Source organism: Mycteria americana, chromosome 21, assembly GCF_035582795.1.
Source record: "Mycteria americana isolate JAX WOST 10 ecotype Jacksonville Zoo and Gardens chromosome 21, USCA_MyAme_1.0, whole genome shotgun sequence".
NCBI classification, from domain to species: Eukaryota; Metazoa; Chordata; class Aves; order Ciconiiformes; family Ciconiidae; genus Mycteria; species Mycteria americana.
Window position 1 is genome coordinate 2,287,322 of NC_134385.1, and position 16,748 is coordinate 2,304,069.

At 42.3% G+C, this 16,748-nt stretch overlaps 1 protein-coding gene across 1 annotated transcript in view; it reads left to right on the forward strand.

The window, feature by feature from the left end:
* CSMD2 (CUB and Sushi multiple domains 2) overlaps positions 1 to 16,748 on the forward strand; it is a 315,212-nt gene that overhangs the window by 129,760 nt on the left and 168,704 nt on the right. Inside the window, 1 exon segment of the mRNA XM_075522188.1 lies at positions 12,734 to 12,846. Coding sequence (XP_075378303.1) covers positions 12,734 to 12,846 — 113 coding nt within the window.

The window sequence follows — 16,748 nt, forward strand, 5'->3', positions numbered from 1 at the left end:
CAGAAGTGGTGGATCCACTTCCATCTTTCTATATGCTTTCTAATACAAGGCAGCACTTTTTCATGGTCTAAGCAAGGGCCAAGAACACATGATACAGTAAAAGAGTTGAGCACCATGTAAGCAATCTATGTAGGCTGTAACTTTTGGCCAGGAGGGATGTTGCCATCATTCCGGGTTCTTGTACACTTCAAAATGATCAAAATAAAATAAAAATAAATAAAACCTTCAGCCTCTTCTGAGTCAATGAGGAGGGGGAACAGGACATACTGTTCTATACGCCGTATGGTGCTGTGGTCATCAATCAGTGTCCCATTCTGGAGGAACTGGTGGAAACGATCAGGGGACTGAGCTGCTGCGGATGCCCTGGCACCCAGGGGCTGTTCATCAGTTGATTAGTTCAGACTTTGCCTGGAGGCAGCAGCCATTAGACCTGGCTTACACCTTTCTCTGGGGGCTTTACCACCTCACCTTGTTACACAGCCCATCAGTTCCCTTCATCTTTAAAAGGGAGGCAGAAGTACTGTGCCTGTAAAGATGTATTTCAGCATTTGGTGCTTTTGTGTGCTGTTACTTATTATCAGCATTAAGTTGCAGTCTTACGTAGAAACTCTGGTCATGTTCACTTATCACTATGCTAAATGTGAAGCTAGAAAATAAGTCTTTGCGTAAGAGAATTTGCAATTTCTGGTTACTTTCTTCTTTCTGAGGCTGCTTTGCATTTTGTTGTAATTTCTACAGCCATGACTGCTGTAACTTTAGCGTGTCTTCATGGAGCTGTCAGTAATCTAAGCTTCAGTTTCCAAATCTTGTTTTCTCCTAGTTTCTGTGACTTTTTACTACACTGTAGAAGAGCCTTTGTAGAAACTACAAAAAATAAGTGGAAAAAGGTGGGAAAATAGGCTTTAGAGATGGCACATGGGCTGGTTTGGTGACAGCTGCTGACACCTGACTCGCTATAGTGCCTTGTAGGTGTCTTGTGGCTAAAATCCTGAATATGGTGGTAAACCTCGTAAGCATCCTTTGGGACTTCAGAGAGGTCACTGTCTTGCATGCGACTGCCTCCTTTCCACCTCTTTCTTAAAGATGATGTTTCTTCAAGAGCTTGAAAGGTTATCAGAGCAGGCTTGGATATGTCCCTTTTTCCTTCTCGAATGCTGAACTAATGCTTAACGAAAGCATACCTGCAAGTAGAACATACTATAAACAGTGCCAGGCTGTAAAGACAGAGTCCCGTAGGAGGAACTAGGACAGTCATGAACTTCTGTGTCTGGTCTGAATGTGGTTGAGCTTCAATCTAAACTCTAGTCGTCAATTAAGCTTAGCATTTTCCATTATTAATGTGACATTGTCAAGTTAGGCAATGGCAGGCAGTATCAGTTCAGTGAGTTTTGTGTATTTAAGAACAAAGGTGAGGTGACCTGACTGTGCACCACTTCCCGAAGGAAGCCAGCTTCTGTGGCTGGGGAGCTGGAAAACTGAGAGGCTGAAATTCGAATCGTCTTTCAGCTTCTTGGTCTCAGTCTGCAGAATTTTGTGGGCTGAATGTTGTGAAAACATGCCCCATGGCTTTCCAGCCTAATCTGTCAATAAAGAGTCCAAGTTTAATGGAACTTCAGCGCATTGTTAGACTGACAAAGACGGGAGTGTATCTGTGCATGCAGTGATGGAAACGGTTGTTATTTATCTAGTAATAAATACAGTCTCTCTTGTTATCAATACATCTAACTCTGCCTGCACTGAGAAAAAAATCTCTGTAGCACTGATAGTAAGGCAGAAAGGGTTTAGAGGAAATTGTAATAAAGCTGTAGCAGATTTCTTTGGGGGATTTGCAATGCAGCGTTAGTAAGCTTCAATTGCATTAGCCATTCTTCTGTTGTGTTGAATTAGTGTTTGTTTTCTCCTGAATAGAATAAATATAATCATATTTGTTACCTTTTTTTCTTGGTGTGACTGGAGCCAAATGCTATTTCCTTAGTAAAAGTATTATGGTAAGTACTTTCATGTAATAAAACACACCCATTTCAGCGATACGGTCTCCTTTTTCAGCACCAGCCATCACAGCTGATGGGGCTGTGCTTTTGCAGCCTTGCTCTGAGCCATACACACATCTGTTCCGTCAGCTGACGTCCTCCCGTTCAGTCGGTTTGCAGCAAGGGTGGGTTGCATTCAGGGCCCTTTTGCTTTGTGGGGGGCCGTTCTCTTCCCATCTGCAGGAAGTCCGCAAGATCTACCTGTAGGCAGTAGCGTTCCAGTCACTGACGTGTATTGTACAGGAGGAAGAGCCTTTTTTCCTTAATGGCTGTTGATGGTGACCCACTCCCGGAGGGTCCACAGCAACGAAGAGTGGGAATTTTTCATGCCTCTGGGATGTGGCTCTCCCAGCCCGGTGTACAGAGAAAGTCTGTATTCTGGAATTTGTCCCTCGGTTTAGTCTGTGGCGGAGCAGAGAAATCCCTCCCTCCTCCAGACTGTATCATCGGGTATGTCTCTTCTGAAAGATTTTAGAATTATTCAGACATCTTCAGCTTTGAAGTTTAAACCTTATGTATGACCTGAGTAACATTTTGCAGTTGAAGCTGTAATGTGGCTTTAGGTGCATTACGGTGAAGACTGAAGACTAGTTTTCTGTTCACGGCCAACTTGAGTGCTTTACAATTACCTTTCTGCACCATCTGCATTTTGCTCATTGCTGCAGCAAGTGGCATGTAAAGTTGTGCCTTCAGGCTGAAGTGGATTTTACTCTAAAAGTGAAAATTTAAATTCTATTAATGCCTTGAAAACCAAGTATTTGCCTGCAAGATGAGCCATTTGCTTTTCTATATCTACATGTGCATATATATATGCATATGTGTGTATATATATGTAATACTCTGTCTCTATATATTAAATGTAAGAAACCAGTGATCTGTAGTGGGTAGGTATGTGCATAAATAGCTTCTAAATTTAATAAGAATTCCTCAGAGACCATCTTACCTGTTGAATTGCTCTGTTGTGACAGTTTCAGAAATGCAGGTGGACTAATGAATCACTTCTTTCATTAAAGTGACCATAATTAATCTAGCATAGAGATCCAAGAAAGTTCAAACTAATGAGAGACTGAAATAACTTTGAAACACTTCATAGGTTAAGGAAAACGGCAGAGAAATTAGATTGTCAGATCCCCTGTACAGTGTAAATTAGTTTGGCTTTGTCTCCAATGGAACTACATCAACTCGAATCAGCCAAGGATTTGGTTTACACTCTTTTAAAGATGAGCTGGGGAAATGTCACTTAAAAAATGAAGAATTAAGAGCTTAACTATAAAGGTTCCTGGGGGGGGAAAAAAAAAAAGTACTGATTTGGTTTTAGCCAGCAAATTTATCTGGGAGCAGGCAGTAATTAAAGTTGATGTCAATGACTGAAGTTTTGCTGCTGCATGGAAACACTTTCATCTTTCAATGGAATGCAAAAAAAGGGGGGGGGGGGGGGGAAGTAAGCAAGCTGTGAGTGATAAACTAATCAGATTTCCCTTCCAGCGCCAGCTTTTGGAAGGAGCAAAGGCAGGTATCGCTGTAACTGGAAGGCTTTGGGAGTGATTTGTTGCTCTTAGAGCTAAAGCTGAATTCTGTTGTTAAAAGATCAGTGTAGCTCCACTGAGAGAAAACAAGAAGGTGGTGGAGGGTTTGAGGTCAAAAGTGCTGTGACCTAGTTACATCAGGAGAGGATTTACCCTTAAGCTGCATCCAGGAACTAAGGCTGAGGTGATATCCGAATCAGAAGAATTCTTTCATTTTCAGTACTACAGTCCTGAGTCAGTAATGGTGGCATTTCCTGGACTGGATTGATTTTGAGCAGAGCTCTCATATTCTGTCATTTCCAATAATCACGAGCTGGTCTGGTGTCACCAGGTTCACTGGAGGTTGTAGGGTCATGGTATGTCTGAACATGCCAAGAAGTTTCATTTCTAAAGTAACCCATCCTCTTAAGCAAGTTTTCATTCCTTTTGGAAAAGGAGGAGAGTATTGCCTCTCTTGCAGAAAACAACTCTGTTTAAATCTGTCCCTGGGCTTAAGATGGCCCGTGAGCCCCACTGTGGGTCTTAAAAATGTGCTGATGGTGGAAACAACTTTGGATCCCCTCCTCTGAGGGGATAAGTACTTCATTTGATGACAAGACGCAAGCCTGACTGGTCAAAGAAGCCCATTTTCAGTGTTCGCGGACTGCTTTTTTTGCAGGCTGCTCCATAGTCAGGAGTCCCTAGGGATTTACATGTCAACGGGCTGACACTTGCAAAGGCATGGGGTGACGTGGGAAGCGGATCTCTTGCTGCCTTTTCTGAGCATCTTCTAGGCTCGTGTAACTGTGCTTCTGAAATGACTTAAGATGCAGGTGTGTTCTTTCCATCCCTACAGCATTTAGCAAGGAACAATAACTTGATCTAATTATTCATTTTCCTTGTAAAAGTCCATTGTGATGGGATGTCTCTTGCGACTGAAAAATGAGGTCTAGAGGTGCTTAAGTATACTTTGTTTAAGAGAGTAGACATGCTGAAATAAGATGTTCAGAATTAATGGTACAGCTCTCATGATAATTTGAGTAGAGGTTTGGATGAAAAGTTAAAAATACAGGTGAAGTGAATAATAATACACAGAGATACGAAGAGCTTCTGCAATATGGCCCCTAGATGTACTGAAAGGAAAATTAATCTCTGAATAGTCAGAATGCTTCAGTGTAATAAAGACCGTGAGGAAATGGAAGTCTCCGTCAAGGCTGATGTGGTAGAGCTGCAAAGCAGCGCTGGGGGTGCTGGGGCTTGGGATGGTGTCGGTTCTGTACCCTGAACAGTTTTGGTTAAACTGACCATCTCTAGCTCCAGAATTAAGCAGTTTGTGTATGTTTTTCTCTTGTTCTGCTAAGGCTCCAGGAGCGCACGCTCTTCTTTTTAAATCTCCTATTGACTGTGACTGTCAGGTAGTGTTAAGCTTCCTGTGACTGCTTTATCCTGCCATGGAAACGCTGCTGAAACATCACCTCCTCCTCCTTGCAGACAGCCACATGGACTAAAGTGGGTCTCATTTGGGGTTAGTGTTAAAATCCAGCCACAGCAGGGAAAGGTGGAGATGTGCTCTGGGAAGGTCCAATGTCAAGTAAGCTCACCCTAAGTGTTGGAGACTCCAGGAGAACCCAGTGTCTGCCACGGACTGGCTGATGTTATTGATTATCGGCAGGCGTGTAGCTAGACGTGCATGTCCCAAGGGGATGTAAAAAGAGAGATTAAATAAAGAGTTGCCTTGTACTCTGCTGCTGAGAAATGCTAGCTGGGAAGCGAGAAGCCTGCTGCGCAGTGTTGTAGGAGCACAGAGCTAAAGGCTGATCTTGAGTCCTTTTCGGTAAGAGCGTGAACAGCGCAGCAATGCTGCACTTTTCTTGCAAGGGCTTGTGCTTGGACATGCCCATACAAATCGAGGATTCATGGTCCCCTGACAGGCTGTAAGCAAGACCAGTTGCTGTTAACGTCTTTATTCTAAAGTTAGGAGCTGGCTGGAAAATGCAACACTTTGAAATTCGTGTTAGCCCTTGCGCAAGGGGAAGTGCTGCGGAGTTGCCATTGAATTTGCAGTTAACCAAGTGAAAGGGAGGAGGGTATGCAGCGTATGCCGCACGCAGGCTGGCAGCTCCCGTGGTCTCCTCTCTGATGGCTGGCCTCCCCCACGGCGTCTCAGCTGTGCTCGGGTGGGAGGCATTAATTCCGGGTACCGGTGAAATGCAGAGGTCTGGGATTGTACATACTTGCCAAAGGGGAGGCATGGAGACTGTCGGACTGAACGCAACCCTTCGCAAGTCGCGTATTGCTCGTGTCTGACACAAGCCATTGCTGAGTCCAAGTCCCAAGAAGGTCTCAGAGGTGCCAGTTATTAAATGTTCTCTCAGAAAAATTTTCTCTGAATCTTGAAAGCTTGGAGTGCAACTCCCTGTCCTGAGCTAGTGTTGGTGTGACCTTGGAAGTGTAACCTCCTCTCTGAGGCTCAGCTTGTTCTCTGTTAAAAGATAAACCAAAACAAGAACAGTCAAAAAAAAAAAAAAAAAAAAAAAAAAAGCAGCCCCAGTGATGTTCCTTTCTTTTATCTGTTTGGGCTCACTGAAGCTGGTGTTTGACTCCATCCTGATTCTGGACAGCACCAGGGCACACGCATACCTTCAAGTTCATGCTTAAATCCATTATCTCAAAGTAACGCACTTGACATAATGCGATTTCAAGTGGAGTTCTTACCTTTAGTTGTGACCTTTGACTCCCCGCTCTCCTACAGTCGGTTCGTGTAGTATCCACGCAATGAATTGCTCATTGCGTTTGGGTTCTTTAAGAAGTACTGCGGTCAAATTCATGCTAATCAAATTTCAGGGTGGTTAAAATTGGATGTTCTGTCTGCAAATATCTTCCTCCACTATTCTAGTGCTTCTAGCTCATTTTGACATTTTATTGATTTTTTTTTTTTCCTTTTTTCTTTCCATGTGGAACCACATTAAAGCAGGAATTGGGATTGTAAATAGATAATGGTGTGTGAATGCAGATTAATCAGTGCCGTCCATGTACAGTAATACTAATTGTGCCAAGGGAGGAATGGCTGAATGAATGGTATAAATATTTAATGCCTGAATCCAATGTGAAATACAAGAGCAAGAAAAGAAATAAAGAAAATAGTTTAGTGGAGAAAACCACACTTCACTGCTTTTGCTCAAAAGAGGAGTTTTGATACCATTAACCTTTCTGTGTAATGCAATAAAGGTATTGGAGGAGCCGCATTTAACGTGGAGGCTTCAGTTTCACTTAAGAAAAAAATGCCTTAATGCTCTGGTTAAAAACAATATTGGAAAGCATTTGGGATAAAATCAGTTACTTAAGAGATGCATTTTTCACAGGCCATCTAAACTTGCAGACAGTGTTCAGGGTGGGGGGGCTGGGGATAGGGCGAGGATTCGGAGTGAAATTCTGCAAATGCTGCAGGTCTTTCTGCTTGAGCAAGAAGAACGGGCTCGCGGCTACCTGCTAGCAGGGGAAACAACTGGCTAAGGAGCACGCTGGGAGTTACAGCTGAGTATCTGCGGGGTTTTGGTTTTTTGGGTGGGTTGGTTGGTTTGTTTTCCTGGAGGTTAAGATGGCCAGAAAGGTAAATAAATCTAATGCCTGGTACAGCAGAAGGAAACCTTCACATAGTGCAGCAGGCCTGTTTCCGCAGCAGATTAATCTACTTGGAAACAGCAAAAAGTGCCTGGCACGCTCTTATTTCTCTCTAGCTCTTTTCAAACTTGCGATCACAACGTGAATTCTTGTCTTCTGTGTATTCTGGGCCTCTCCCAAGGTAGTCCTCTCTGCCATGTTGATACACCAAACAGCTGGGACTTGCATTCTGATCACAAATGTAAGTAGATAAACTGTTCCACTGACCTCATTCAACCACAAAATGACCCAGCTGCCCCTAGAGCAGTGTTTTTTCTCTTTGTGCAGAGAAGAGCTAAGATTAAACTGGTTGTTCACGTTCAAAGCCTTCCGTCTGTGCAGGAGCAGGACGGAAGCTCGCTCTTCCCGTTGTTCTGGAGTATTTACCTGTGGAGATGGCCACGGGAGCCAGGAGCCTGCTGTCCTCAAAGCTCCCCGCATGTGTGCTGGAAACATAGATTTGATGTCTCTGTATCACAGAGAACCGTGAAGTAAAAAGCTAAAATCTGTTCTCTATCCACTGTGCATAAGATGAGCTTAAATTGCAGGAGAAGATAAGTCAGGCTTAGACATCAAGAAAAAAAATATTTTTAAATCCTCACTATCATTGAGTTTTTCTGAGGCTGTTAAATGCTCTTCAGGCAATTACAAGTGTTCCTATGCTTTCTGAGCGCTGATTTCTGTGCACTGGTTGCTTGACATTGGTGTGGAAGGCACTCGAAACTTGATCAGATTTATTCAATATCTTAATAGGGCCTGAACTGTTAGGCATCGTCTAACAGGTTCTTTCTCATGCGAAGTATTCAGTGTGGTCCAAATGGTAACTCTTGCTTTCAAAGGCCTCTCGTGGGTAGAGCACAAGCCAAAGTGTACGAAAACATGGTCCTTGTGGGACTCGACTGGAGATATGGGTGAAATGACATTCAGAGAAAGGCTGTTCTCAAATTCTCAGTCACCAGGCCAGCGAGACAGAGGAAAGAGCCTGTTTCTCGCCCAACCTTCCTGGCCTCAGCATCCTCTCTGGGCGCCTCCAGACTCAAAAAGGCAAAGCTGTGGAAATTAAATTTTTGGGTGGCAGTCAGTTCATCTCTTTCTCCAAGTGACTCCAGGATTAAAAAGATGCTTAATATAAAATGGGTACCAAATTCCCATCAGTGAATAACGATTATTGATTTTACTTTAAAAACAGTTCTTATATTGCTACTTAGTCATTCCAAAGCCTTAGATTTCAGTTAACATGTTGCTGTTATTCAGGAAGCTGAATATTTAATGAAGTGATTCATATCTCCTGGTGATGGCAGCAAGAAAGGGGAGGAGGGGGAAATGGACATACAGAGGCTTGAAAAGTTTTGCAAATTGCTAATAGACTTACTTAAAAAAAAAAAAAAGAAAAAAGAAAGAGAAGTCTGGAATATTGAAAAATACAGTGGCAGAGGTCCAAAAGAGAAGGGCTTTTATTTACATGACTCACTGGACTATTAGAAATTCAAACATTTATTGGGCTAATGGTAGGTGCTGAAAATTCAGAGCACGTAATGTAGTACAAAAGTATGCTGGGGAATGTGGAAAGGAGTTTCGGCTTCTTTTAATTAGCTCTGTGCATTTCTAAGTCTCTGCAATGTAGCTCCTCCTTTTTCTTGAAGACAGCAAGGCAGCATTGGGTTTATAAAGAAAAATGATGTGACCTTGAGAAGCCGGCGGTACAGACATTGTGTACTCTGTGTCACAGCGCAGTCAGCATCCTCTCCAAGAGCTTGTCGCAGCCTTTATCGTCTGCCTTTTTGTCTTAGGCTGCTGTCAGTCTGCCCGCAGGTTTGGCAGTGCTAATTGGTGCTGCCTGGCGTTATCCCCATGCATAGACAGGTTGGTGGTAGCTCCTGCAGGAGACTTGGGGTGTTTCTTTGGGTTTTGTGATTGCTGTTGACTCTTGCCTGCTGAGCATCCTTCCCATTTCATTTGAGATTCAGCAGCAGCAGCCAGGGCATTTGCATTCAAAGACCATGCAGCTGCTTCAGTTCAACTGTGTTTATCTGTAATTAAATATTCCATTATCAATTAACCATTAATGCTTCCTAATGATTATTTTAAACCTGTGGGAGCCTTATGGTGAAAAGCTAGTAGTTAACTGCAGGTGAGCATGATGTTTTCCATTAAATGCATAGCTCTAGCCATGCTATTTCTTATCTATCAGAACATTTCTGCCCCTGACCCATCCAGTCTGGTGCTGGGCAATATCCATTTCAGTGGGAATGAACCCTTCATCCCTCGGTTGTCCACCTGCAGACTTGGTGGTGGCAGCTGGAGAAGAGGAATTGGAAGACCGGGATGCTCTTGTTCTGGTTGTGAGAGGTGGCCTGCCTGCTGGCTGAACCCTGTGAAGCAGGAGAGGGTGCAGCTTCGGGATTGAAGCATGCACCTTCTGGCACGTTCCCACCTTCAGCACTGAAGAAAGGGTGGCTGGTGTTTTTCTCCATTAGATGCTCCACACATGTAGGTTTACACCTGCCGTGGGGCTGGGAGGAACAGTAGCGTTCACAGATTAAATATTCCTTTTCCGTTGTATAGAGATTTCTCTCCTTGGGGTGTATGAGAGGGCTTGGGGCTCAGTGCAGATATAGAGCCTGAAGTTAAATCTCTGCAAGCAATTAAGCTAATCGGAAAGTGAGGCCTTTATTTTCCTGAATTAATTCTATTAACTGAAATGAATTTAAAAAAAAAACCAACCCAGCTCCTAAAACCAGACTTCCACATGTTGCATGGTGCGTTTCCATGTGCTTGTCCTGGTGATTTCATTAGGATTCCGGACACTTGGCAAAGATGCTCTGCTCTGGGACGTTTTGATTTAGCCTGGGGTGTGTGAAAGAGGGAGCAGCTTCTTCCTCTTTGCTGCCGTCGTTGGTGTGCCTTAGCTGCTCCTCCAGTGCTAAAATCTGAGCTGGGTGCCGGTGACCAGCAGGACCTGGGATCTAAACTCGCTCCAAATACCACAACCTGCAACCTGACGTTAACAACGAGCTGCTTAACTTCAGAAATAAAAGGGATAGGAAGATAAAAGGGAAAAAAGGGAGTCTGTTAGACTAGAGCCCTAGAGAATACAGTCTTTTTGTGTGCTGAGAATTTGAGCAGTGGTGTATATGGAAATGAGGACCTGATAGTGATTTCTTGGCTGATTTAGTCCTTTCAAAAAGCTGTCAATGTCTTAAGCAAATGACACATGGTACTGATGAAAATTTCCATGTGGGAAATTCAGGGAACCATTTTCCTTCACCCTAAATCTTCTGTATTTCTTTATAGCAGTGCAAAGTGGGTGCAGAGCACTGTGGTTACGATTGATTATTTTCCTCTACTCCTGCTTTTGCCTTCAGTAATTACTTACACTATTGCAAAGGTAGCAAGAAGTGCAATCCATTAATTTTTCTAATTGATTTTCAAAGTGTTAATTCAGTCAGCTGGTAGAATTCTAGCACTTCATGCATGTGGGATCCTTGGAAGTTAATAGTGGACTATTCACATACCTAAAATGAAGTGTATGTGTAAGTAGATGACTAGTCTGCAGGCTATTGAATCCGCTTCTCAAAAGGATATGCATATTAAAAAAAAAAGGGGGGGGGGGTGGCAGGGGGACAGCAGAGGGAAATTCTGCCTCATTCAGGCAGGTTAATTTTGTTGTTCTCTAGTTCTTACCTCATGCAATTGAATTACTTGGCTCTCCACAGTTATGAAAGTAAAATTTGGCTCTGCATACCTAAAGATTATTTATGAGAAGTTTGACTATTGATTCAGAATGAATAATAAAATAGCCTCTGGGGTAAGAGTATTAAGTTTAAACATGTTGTCATAACAACCAGCCATAGTAACTTTCTCAGAATTAGTTTTAGGCATCCCCTGTTTGATACCAGCCCCTAATATGTTTGTTTGAACTTAGTTATTTGAAAAAGTTTCAAATTAAATTGGTTCAGCTGTCTTTGAGTTATCCAAGGATGGCAGAATGCCGTATAGAATCCATTTTTATAACACCTTGTATTTCAAAAAGGTCTGCAAAACTGAGATGAAAATAATCCATAGAGAAATGATCAGGAACGATCTTAAACAATTTTATAGTGTAAAGAATGTTTTCAGTCATGCTTCACAATTATGCAGAATTCAGCCACAAGATAATACCAGGTTTAAAGGCTGTACTGTAGGTGGCAGAGATGCATTAGTTATGGAGCATAATCATCCCTGCTATTTCATTAACAAGTAGAGCAGGATTACATCGCAGTTCACCTACCATTAATAAATATGCTGCCAAGTACCATCCTGGCTCCTTCCTGTTTGCCTTAGAAAAAGGTAAGTTCACCTTTGGAGGTGTTAGGTGAGGGAAGGACTTTTAAAATATTTTCTGGGCTATCAGTTCTGCTGTTGAAAATGTGTAGTAATAAAATCTCAAGTATCCTTTTGAATGGAATAGATTTCCAGGATCCTTCTACCTTCATCTAAAAAAGCATAGGTATTGGAATGCCAATAATTTTTAAATAAGTGACAGTCTATGATTAAAAATTAAATGGGCTTTCATTAACAATAATAGGATTCCATAATAGCTTTTGTCATGGTCCTGTTGTTCTCCTTACCATGGTTAATGTTACCATTATATACCTCAATTCAAGGGTGCTGTGACTTAGGTAAACATTGTTCTGGACTAAGACTTGACATGTGACAAGTCAGCCAAGAATTATGATCTGGAGTTTAATAAAGCAAACAGCATAATACTTTAAAAAAAAAAAAAAAGTATAAAGACGTATGACAAGAACAGTTGCTGAAGGACTACTAATGGGCTGTGGAGCTTTCCACCTCATGTTTGATGGCTGTAATCTCATCCAGGTTGGGATAGATCATAAATCATTGCTTCTTGCTGGCTTTTTCCAGTAAAAGCAAATTGTTCTTGCAATCCTTTCTCCTCCTCGGTTAAAATAAACATACCTTTTTTTTTTTTTTTTTAGCAGCGTTAACCAAATATGAAGACAGGAACTGAACGAGCTTGAGTGTCAAGCTCATCTTGCATACCTTAGGTGTAGTGTGACCCCTGAAATGATTTTATGTCATTTCTGTGTGATATCAATAAGACACAAAAGGTGACAGAGCTACGAGGCGCTGTTACTCTGGGGAACCGTGTAGAGCTGCTCTAGTCCAGAGCTGCTCTGTACCTTCCACTCACTCTCTGTGGTGCAGGAGAAGGCTGGAGCCTCTAGGCCGTCCAGCCGGACCCGTTTCGTTTGTCTGGTACCACAGATGTTGTGAGTTCCCAGCTCAGCTCCCTGCACCCTTTGCCTCAGAAGGAAGGAATGGAAAACCCCTGTAATGACAAATGTGTAACCGTCAGGTGAGAAGACGAGCCAAGGAATGCCTGCGTAGAAACAACCGTGGGGTGCTTTCTTTGAGCACATCGTACTCGTTCAGGATTTCCTAAATTCATGTAGGAGGAGGATTACCTGGAAGGACAGGTATTTGGGGTGTAATTCACAGAATAATATTTGGCTGTTATTGGTTGATTTCTTGCAGGTTTACTGGAATGAATTTGCCTGCCCCGGTTATCAGCAGTAAAAATTGGCTGCGGCTTCACTTCACGTCAGATGGCAACCACAGGCAGAAGGGGTTCAGTGCCCAATATCAAGGTAAGTATTTACTGCCCAGTCTCACTAGTCACAGTGTGTGTTTAGCCAAACTTTTTTTTCCTAGGAATCTACAACTAACTTCCTGCATGATCCTTCTGTATCCTGTTAACATTAATTTTCCAGCTGAGTATCTAGGCATTGTCATGTGGAGAGCTACTGTTGGCAATTGTGGGGAGTACAAACACTTGTGAGCTATGGGAAAATTAATTTGCAGTCTATGCTTTGTTAGTAGATGTTCCTTTATCAGCAGTTTTGCAGAATGCGTTGGGTGGGATATGGCAATACAGACGGGGTGCTGCCAGGCGAAGGGTGGTCTAGAGTCCCACAGTGACTGTCTGTGCTTACACTGAGCCCGTTTTGAATGAGGTGTAATCTGTCCTGTGTTTACTGGTCACCTCTTGAAGGATGGATTTCAGGATTGGGATCTTAAGATGCTGTTGAGGGAGAGGAAATGCTTCAGCACACGAGTCAAGCAGAGAAAAGATCCTGTTGTGTTCAGAGTTTTGTAGGCAACCATGGCTAACTGCAGTTCAGTGCATCCTGTCTGGGACCAAACGGTCACCAAAACAGGTGGGTTTGAGCGGATTCCTTGGGGATGTTTTACACCATTCTCTCTGAGGACTTTGAAGGACTTTGTGGGTGCAGTGGTGGAGCATTGCTTCAGGCAGCCGGCTCTGGAGGCAGGATCAGGGAGGGGGATAATGGAGCAGGGAAGACATCCAGTTCCTCCTCCACCCTCCAGAGGTTTGTGTCAGTGTAGTTCAGGAGCTTTCCTCAAAAGGAAGGAACAGGACGTTGAGGAGAAAGTACCGTAGCCCTAGACTGCCAGGAACAGAGTGAAAGGGAGAGGAGTTTCCTTTGATAAATCTGCAAACTTGCCCTGTTTGTTCCCTGTTTGTTTAGCCTTAGCAGCGTTGTCATGGCCTCAACATGGGCTTTGCTTTATGAATCACTGTTGTTACTTAACTTCCCTTGCTTTCCTTTAACATACAAATTACTTTAAATTATAAGAAAAAAAAACCTTTGTTTTTTCTGTATAACACAAATGACTGGATGCAGCTGATGGCTTTTGATATGACATTTTCCTTTGCTGTCATGATTGCTGCTTTTTATTAAAACACCTGTCTGAATCATCCTTTTTTCTTAAATAGAAAAGTAAAGATTAATGTTATAATTTCCTCTGATTAGATAAATGTCAGGGGGTTCTAATCTAGCACACTCCTTGGAAACTGTTTTGTTAGATATAATGAGCTGTGCTTTTGTGTATTGAGTTTAAAAGATGAACTTAAAAATGTGCTCTTGAAATGGCATTGAAGCAGGACCTCTGTCTAGCTGGCAAAGGGAATCTGACATTCTTCACACACTTGCTGTTTTTTGTGGAGTTTGTCAGGTTCTTTCCATCTGTTAGGGAATATTTCAATACTTAAACAAAAACCAGAAACAAATCAAAGGTTTAAAGGCAGGATATTTGCAGTCAGTGGAATCTGTGTCCGTAGAACATTAAAGATGCCAATGCAACTTCAAAAAACTCAGCGTAACCCTTTTCACAGGAACATAACCTTGTTTGAACATAAATATTTTAATGGAGGTAAATAAATACCTACAAAATAGGATATATAATGCCATATAAAGTAGTGCAACTAAAATGTGTTTTTCAGCAGTAGAGATGAAGCAGACCCAAGAGAAGGAAGGAGGGTTAGGATGCATCTAGTTTGTTGCCTGTTTGCCAAAGACATGTATATGTATCATTTATTAACATCCTATGTCCTCTGAGACAGCATCTGGCTTTGCTGATAATCTGTAAGAAAATAATTTCCCTTCCATCTTTTTTAACATTGATACTTAATTTTAGCAGAATGCCTTCTTTGTATGTTCTATTTCAGCTTTTTCTAATCCATGCCCTAATCTGGAAATCTCTTTATGAATGTGAAAGCAAGGTCAGATATAATCAGCCTGTATACAGGTTTTCTTTGTTGAACACAGTAAATTTGTTCCCTTCCAGGGAGAGTTAAAATATTTTTCCCTTTCCTTTTCCCTTTTATGTAAGGTGAATCGTGCAGTCTTGCAAACACTTTTTTTCCCCACACCCTGTAAAAGCAAATAAAAGGGACTGTAGAGCAATCGGTGCATCGATCTTTTTATCTTCCTCCCACTCCTCCTGCCTGCCTTCCCAGGAAGGTGCTGTGTACCTGCAGGTGGTAAGAAACAAGGCAGAAGGTGCCGTACAGGGCAGGTGACAGCCCAGCCAGGTATCCCCTGTCACCCCTCTGGCAGCAGAGCGAGGAGGTGCTGTCAGTGAGGTAATGAAGAAGCTGCTGAATTTAAAATGATGCTAAAGAGATCTAAATAATGCTCTGGCTGGTGTAGTCCATCTCATCACATATTTTATTACGTAAGTTGCATCCCAAATTGCTTTTTAGCTGATTGTTACCAACACATAATTGCATCTTTTATTGATCTCCCCGCCCCATTCCCTTCCCCTTCTGTCCTCCGCCCTCAGGTAGATAAATGTGGGCAAGTTTTAGCCCGTAGCACAGTGCAGAATACCAGCAGACCTGTCGCCTTTAATAATGGTCTGATGGACTATCTATTGCACATACTGCACCACGTAAATGGCTTTTAAGGATATGTATATATCTATAAATATATATGATTCATTTTTGACAGTTCTGCAAATCTTCATCTTTGATCACACCTTTGAGCTGCAAAGGGGTTCTGGCTTATGCTGTGCAACCTGTTGAGTCTCCTGGGTAATCCAGAGACAGAGGCAACGGCAGGAAAATTCTGGTGCTTGTTGCAGGCTCTGACTCCTAAAGAACTGTTGCTTAGGCTAGCTACTGGAGGGCATAAATGAGGAGTTCCAAAATGGTTGCATTTGAGGGTGTTTCTCTTCACCTCCAACTCAAGTCAGAATCCCTGGAAGCAACCTGCCGCAGTATCCCAGATAATACTAAAACACCCTAGCAGGAAGAAAAGCCATTCAGGCAAGTCTGTACTTCATAGCAATCCCCCAGCAAGGGGAACAGAGGTTCATGGAATAGATTTTTGCTGAAATGCTGTTTTCCAAATTAAAAATAAATAAATGTCTCCTTAAATTCTTGTTTAGAGCAACATGAAACAGTTTAAAAGAAACACCCCAGACTGCCTGCTTGCTGGAAGAGCTTTGTAATGTCATCTTTCAAATTTGACAGGACACTGAGTATTCCATTAGATCTATCAGATACGTGTGAGCAGCAAAACCCTCCAGAAAACAGAGGAATTTCTGTTCATCCAATTATCCTGACACAGTCCTTTGTAGTACTGTTCCACATCCAAATTTATAAACAAAATAGATTTTTATATACTGGATTTTTGAGGGCATAGAGTAGGAGAATTGTTCTTATTTATTTATTTTTCAAAAAAGCAAGTGATATTGTATTCTGACTTGTTCTAATCTAAATTGAGTAATTTGTAAAGCTTGACTTTCATCATTATGTCTCCATGTCGCAAACAAAATGAAGGATTAAGAGGAGAGTATTCTAGTGATCTCTCTATCAATTATTGTTGAAAGAGACATGATGCAATTAGGGGAGTATGTACTTCATGGGTAATGCAGTTTAGTCTCTGTATTTTAGGATTGGTCCTTAGTAATGAATGTCTGGTTTCTGCTGCTTCTTTTCATTACTGTCGGGTGTTTTGGAGCTAGGTTTTCTATTAGTCACAAATTTGGAGTGGGGCTCTGTCTGTTCGCTGGATTCGGGCAGACAGGAATGAGTATGGGTGAACCTCTGTTATTTAGTGCGTCCTTTTAAAAATTTGCAGTTGTGTGCAAGGCCCAGATGCGTTGAAGTCGTGAACTCTCCGTACCGATTGCCTTCTGCCAGACTTTGGGATGTTCAGCAGCCTTGCAAAATCAATGCAAG